The 6,362-nt window shown below is 65.4% G+C and overlaps 2 protein-coding genes across 2 annotated transcripts in view; both read left to right on the top strand.

The window, feature by feature from the left end:
- RNF157 (ring finger protein 157) overlaps positions 1 to 4,301 on the top strand; it is a 37,166-nt gene extending 32,865 nt beyond the window's left edge. Inside the window, exon 17 of the mRNA XM_015559213.1 lies at positions 1,680 to 4,301. Coding sequence (XP_015414699.1) covers positions 1,680 to 1,801 — 122 coding nt within the window. The 3' untranslated portion in view covers positions 1,802 to 4,301. The remainder of the gene's footprint in view (positions 1 to 1,679) is intronic.
- Positions 4,302 to 5,289: 988 nt separating this feature from the next.
- Positions 5,290 to 6,362, top strand: part of FOXJ1 (forkhead box J1) — a 4,150-nt gene continuing 3,077 nt past the window's right edge. The window contains exons 1-2 of the mRNA XM_006756393.2: positions 5,290 to 5,589; positions 6,102 to 6,355. Of these exons, the coding sequence (XP_006756456.1) occupies positions 6,269 to 6,355 (87 nt within the window). The 5' untranslated portion in view covers positions 5,290 to 5,589; positions 6,102 to 6,268. The remainder of the gene's footprint in view (positions 5,590 to 6,101; positions 6,356 to 6,362) is intronic.

Raw genomic sequence — 6,362 nt, 5'->3', positions numbered from 1 at the left:
GCTGCGAGGGCTCCTGTGAGCTCAGCAGGACCCCGGCCCGCGGTCTGGGGCAGCGGCGTTTTGTTCTGTGCATGCGTGTGTGTCTTCGCTCCTGTTCACCATCTGCTTCTGGTCTTTCCCACCGCACAGCGCAGCTCCGGAGTCCTGCCCCCTAAACCCCGAGGACTAGGTATGCGACCACCCCACTGTGTACATGACACAGCTCCTGCCGCCTCGGGGCTCCACGTCACCGGCGGCCTCGCCTTCCCTTCTTGGTCCTGCGCACGCAGAGTGCCGCCCTCGCAGGGAAGGAGCTGCTGACCCCCATCCCCGATGCCGGTACCCCAGGGACCAGCGGCCCCCCAATTCCGGCTGGGTGTGCGACACCTGAGGGTTTCCCTTCTGCTCACCCCTCTTCCCCGGGGCCCACCTCCCCGACTATCAGAGCCCTGAAAGCATTATCGCCCAGCACGTTTCTTGGAAATAAGCGGTTGATGCCGCTTAACCCCAGAGCCTCTGCCACCAGAGGGTGTGGGTTGGCTGGCCTAGCCTGCAGCCGGCCCCCCACATTTGTGAGTGTCCCCCCTCAAACATGAGCACGGCCAACCTCGGCCCCGCCCTGCAGAGTAGGTCGGCCCTGCTCAGGAGGTGGTCCAGGCACAGCGTGAGAAGTGGGGCGTCCATGCGGGCTTCAGGGGAGCCCTCCGACCCCCTGGGCCTCATCTGGCAGGGCCTGTGGAGGCGGGTGGGGGCTCCGCTGCTCGGAGCCCCGAGTTAGGTCTTCCTCCTGTGCTGTGGGCAGCCTGGCCCTACCTGTCCACGAGCGTCTCCCTGCGTGGATGGAGCCGGGCCGTGGGCAGGGAGGGTGGGCAGGGGGAGATGCGGAGAGGTGAGCATGCGGGGACAGAGCCTGGGGCACTGGCCATTGTGCACCTTCTGCTAGTGGGCGCCCCGCTGGGCGGCGCTCTCCCCGTGACCTCACCCAGTCCGCAAGCTCATGCATGCGGGAAGGCAGGAGCCGGCAGTGGAGCCCAGCCATCCTGAGGGCAGGTTGGGCAGCCTGGGGAGTGAACAGAGGGGCGGTGGTGGGTGGGATGCAGAGTGCGAAGGAGATAGAAGAGCCGCAGGGGCCTGAGGAGAGGGTGAAGAGTTTAGGGGTGACACCTATGGGACCCCCAGTTTCTCGGCTAGTGCCTCCTGAGGTGGATGGCACCGGCGGCTGCTCAGATCACAAAGATGAAGAGCGGCCGGTGTGGGGACGGGGTGCAGAAGCCATGGCACTGCCTCCCCCATGTCTCTAGCACCCTGCTGGGCAGCCAGTCACTTCCTGCCCCGCCCCGCCCCCCCCCAGCAGACACTCGGGGTGCAAACACTTCTTCCCATCGGAGGAAAGCTCATCTGGGCCCAGTTTCTTTCTCGTCCAGCATAGCACGTGGGCCGACTTCAAAACAGGGCACTAACGTGGGTCCCAGGGCAAGTCCACAAAGCGCGAAACAGCCTGCGTGTCCCTCTGTCATGGGCGCAGAGGCCCCATGGGGCAGGGGCGCCCACTTCCCGTTCCCTCTCCCGCGCTGTGGCCGCACACGCAGTTTCAGGTGACACGCATCCTGCCAGCCTCCATGCCGAGCTCCCGGCTGCCCTGCTGGAGACCCAGGGACCGGGCGGAGGTCTGGCCCTGTGACGTCCCTCTCTCTCCTCAGGCACCTGGCAGGCCGATGACAACGCGCTCAGTCGTCGGCACCCTCGGCGTCGGCGCCGGTCGTCCAGCAGCCTGGAGGATGCCGAGAGCGGGCGCTGCGTGTGGGGGCCTCTGGCCGTCTGAGAGCCCGCCCCAGGCCAGAGCCTCCTCCGGTCCCCGCATCCCATCCTGGACTCACTGGACCATGGCCTCCTGGGCATCCTCAGCGGGACACGTGGAGACTTTTACACCCACGTGGGAGCTGGGCGTGGAGGCCAGCCTGCTCCTCCTGGCCCCCAGCCTTCCATCACCAGGACCCCGGCCCTCTCCGAAGGGGCTGGACGCCTCCTTCCTCCTCAGAGACCCTCTGGAACGTTCCCACTGTATCTTGATCTTCAGGGGAGCCACGGCCCACAGGCTGGCGTCTTGAGCATCTCTCTGCTCCATGGCGGGTAGACCAGAAGGCTCGGAGTCTTAGCGGCTGCATTGCAGGTGTTTTCGTGTGTCAGGGACAGCAACTCCAATTTGAAACCTCCAGTTCGGGGTGGATTTGAGGGAGACACGTGAGAAGGCAAAGCCATGTTGCACTGTATGCGGAGTTTCCTTCAAGGACAAGAGAAATGGTACCAGCCCACCAGATGGTTGGTTGAAAAGACAGTTCTTGCTTCCAGCAGGCGAGCTGGTCTAAGCGTCATGTGAGTGTCTTGCTTAGAGAGGAGGCCTTGGACCTGAGACCAACGCCCCACCCCCCACCCTCCCCAGTTACATGACCGCCCTCTGGAGGGCCTTAGATCAGGTGCATCCGGGAAGGCCTGGGACCCCACCCTAATGTGACATTTCAAAACACATTTGTGACCACCTCTCTCCGGTGCGTGGAGCTGTCATCACTCTGGCCCTGTCCAGTGGTGTTCTTACCCGTTTCCCCGTCTCCACCCCTGTTTGTTCATAGTTGAAGAGACAGGCTGAGAGGGGGGTGGACCAGGGACCCTCCAGCTGGTACCCTGGACTCCCCAAGGAAGCGGTGCGGAGCACTGAGCTGGGGGCCGGCAGTGGGCCGGGCGCTGGTGGCAGGAGGCAGGGCTTTCACCCCTGGGCGTCTCCTCCCGCACCCCCCCACCCCCCGCCTTCCAGTCCTCCTGAGCCTGAGAGGGGCAAGGGGAGGGACTGCCTCCCACAGGCTCCTTAGAGACTTAGAGAGAGTGTTCCAGTCACGTGCCCACCCCCCCTCAGCCCAAAAGCTGGTGAGAGCAAGGCTGCCCCGGACCATGAGTGCTGGTCCCCCTCTCGGCGCCGGCTCTCCTGAGTCCTCGGCTCTTGGACAGACGCTCTGTCTGTTGGCCTTTGGAAAAGGTGGTCGAGCGCGGGCTTGGGAGGCAGAGCTGTCAACAGCGACGTGTGAGGCTGAGGCGTGGAGCCCAGGCTATGCCCGCCGATGGCTTGTCTTAGGATTTGGAACTGTCACCCGGAAGAGCTTCTCGGGGCCCTTGCCAAGCCTCCCAGGGAGCCCTGAGCCCTGGCTCAGCACCCTTCAGGCGGCCTTTTGCACGGCCGGGTGAGCAGGGCCCCCCCGCCGCCCAGTGGCTGTGGCTCACGCTCTGCCTGGTCGGGGAACCTGCTGTTCTGACAGGTGCCACGTGAGCCAAGCCGGAATCGAAGCTTCTGGATGGAGTTCCCCCCGTCCGCCCTCTCTGGAATCCTGCCGTGGACTCCACTGGCTCAGGCCCCACTCTGTGTCCTTCCCCCCCACACACCCCCCGGCATTCTTCCAGCCCCAGCCCCTTTCCTATTGAGATCTGAGCAATAACCCCACTCCCTGAGTTCCTCCAAGTTTGAGCCCCAGAAACGCCCGGGAAGGGGGCTTCCCTCAGCCTCGGGAGAGGCGCACAGACCCACCTGCTCTTCCGGCAGGTAGCCTTCACGGTGTGGTGTCACCTGAGATGAAGGAGCCGCAGGTCAACAGCAGCCACAGGGGCCAGGAACCCTAAGAGGAAGCCATCACCGTCACCCTTTCTGGGGGGTCTGTGTCCGCTCCCAGGGGGAGAGAGGCTCAGAAAGGCTCTTCTAAGCCCTGGTTCCCTACCCAGGACCTCTGGGCTATAGGATGGCCCCTCAGTCCTTGTTTTTCAGTCACTTCCTGTCCTCTGCCCCCCACCCTCCTTCTCATTCAGATGTTGGCAAGCAGAGATACCGCCCCCAGAGGCCAGTCCTCAGCCTGAGAGGGGACCAGGCCGCTGCCCCCGAGAGAATGGACGGGCAGAGGCAGACTCCTTCCTTCCACCCGGGCCTGAGCTCCCCACGGCCTCCAGGTAGTGTGATCCAGGCCTCCTGGCAGAGCCTTTCTCCATCCCACCGGAGTTCACGCCCACACCGGGCACCTCTGGGGCACAGGCCCACACACTTGAAGCCATCTCACCCGGAGAGAGCTAGGGTCCTGTCAGCCTGACCCTGGCCCCCTCAATGCTCACCTTGCTTTAGGGTCTGCACCCCGGCTGTGTGCAGGGGTGTCTGTACGGTTGTGCCACCCGTATACCCCTCATCCCTGGGGTGACGCTCATGGGTACGCGACAGTGGGGGCGTCGGGATGCGGTGTTCATGGGCTGCTGCATGATTCTTAAAACGGAATAAAACTGTTTACAAGGAAGGAGAGCGCTGCTGCTGCCGCCGTTGGTTACTACTGAGAGTTCCTGTCTGACTCTCCCGCCCCCTTTACCTCTAACACGGGAGAGTGTGGAGGGGAGGGGAGGCGAGGGCAAGGGGCAGGGAGGCCATGCCCCTGGGAGGGAGTGGATGTGCCATCCCCTGGGCACTGGCTTCCCTCCGCAGCCCTCCAGCTCCTGGGCAGAGGCCTGGGCCAGGAGCCCTCAGCCCCACCCTTGCCCTTAAACCCGAGAACTCCCAACACTGCAGCTCCTCCATAATTGAAGAGCAGGGAAGCTGGTGACAGGAGGGGGGGGGGGGGGGGAGGGCCACAGTCCCTGTCACTTACAGGGGGTGGAATTGTTGGGTTAAATGGCGCGGCTGGGAGAACTTGGGAAGTCCGCGGCTTCTCTGAGTTGTACCCGCTGGGTCTGCTTCCTCAGATATCTGGGAAGGAGGGAGGACTTCCGCAGAAGCCTCTGGAATGTCAGGGGTGGGGAGGCAGCCGCTTACCGGGAACGGGAGGGACGACCCTACCCGCCTTGGTGCGTCTGCGATCCGGGCAGGTCATGGCTGCGGACCTGGGCGGCAGGTGGCATCGGAGAGTCACACCTGCCCGCGGGCACCAGAGCCGACACGGGATCGGCAGAGAGGGACAGGCCGCGGAACGCGAGGAAGTGCCACTCGCAGCCCGGAGGAGAGGCCCTGGGACCCCAGCCCGCGGTTCCCGAGTCGGAGCCCGCTCTGGGCATTGCCCCGCGCCCCGGGCTGCGTCCCCGGAGCCGTAGACGCCTCGGTGCGGCCGGGACAGGAGGGGGCAGGGCGGGAGTGCGGGTCCTGGGGGGAACGGCTCCCCTGGGTGCCCGAGTCGGCAGGAGCGCCGAGCCGCGTGCTTCTCCGAAACTTGCGCGCGCCCCTCGGGCGGGAATGCGAGGCGCGGGCCGCGGGCGGGTAGGGGGCTGGGTGGCGCGGGAGCGGGAGGCAGAAGGAGGGAGTTCCAAGAGAGTTACCGCCGGAGAGAGTGGCAAGAGCCCGCGGTCACCTTGGAGACGTGCTGACCAATGGCAGCAGCGAAAGCTGTTTATGGGGGCGGGGCGTCGCCATGGCAGCAGGAGAAGCCTTTGGAGCGGCTACTTAATGCGGGTCCCGGGCCCCGGGCGCTCAGAGAGGCGCCTTCAGGCTGTGGGGACGACGAGGGGTGCTGGCGGGGCCCTCAAGCTGAGGGCAGAGAGCCGCGGGGGTGGTGGTAACTTCTTCCAGAACCTTCCTTTAGCCCGGGCTGCGCTCTGAGCCAGGTAAGGGACTGAGAGGTCTGCGGGCCGCGGAAGGTGAGCGGCAGCGCGCTCTCCCATGCGTCCCGCAGCAAGTGGTAGGCCTGGAAACCGACATCTGTGTCTTTGGGGTACCTGACTTTCCGCCCCGTCATTCTTTTCCCCGATCCTTTCCTTCCCCTGATCTCCCATCCGAATATCCCTTTTCAAAGATCAGACGACCTTCCCGGGCCCCCGCCCTGTCGTCCTGCCCTCGCGGGCTCCCTCGTCCCTTCCCCTGATTTGGGGTGGGGGTGTCTGACTTCCCGCTCTTGGGGAGAACGGGACCGACTGGAATGCTCCTACCCTCTCCCTTCACTTGGCTAATAACCTCTTCCACCTCGAAGAGGAAATGAAGCGAGGCGGTCCCTGCGGGGGTCGGTCCTGTTTCCCAGACCTCAGCCCTAACGCACCCCCGCAGCTGCGGGACGACTTTAGAGGAACCCCCCCGCCCCCGGGGTGGGGAAAAGGCTCAGCTCCCGCCGCGGTCCCCGCAGGCCCCACGTTCGCATTCGGAGGAGGCGACCCCCAGGTCTGGGGATGGAAGCGCGCGTCCGGGAGGCGGTGTAACTGGAGCCGCGGGAGTCAGCGGGCCGGAGAGCGCGGCGGGCCACCGGGGCTCAGCCGTGGGTGCTGACCGCCCCTTCGGAGAGTCCCCGCAGACATGGCGGAGAGCTGGCTGCGCCTCTCGGGCGCAGGGGCGGCGGAGGAGGCGGGGCCGGAGGGCGGCCTGGAGGAGCCCCACGCCCTGGCTGACA

This window comes from Myotis davidii, unplaced genomic scaffold (genome assembly GCF_000327345.1).
Source record: "Myotis davidii unplaced genomic scaffold, ASM32734v1 scaffold274, whole genome shotgun sequence".
NCBI lineage: Eukaryota > Metazoa > Chordata > Mammalia > Chiroptera > Vespertilionidae > Myotis > Myotis davidii.
The sequence above is the reverse complement of the archived record's forward strand: the minus strand, read 5'-3'. Positions and strand labels throughout refer to the sequence as shown.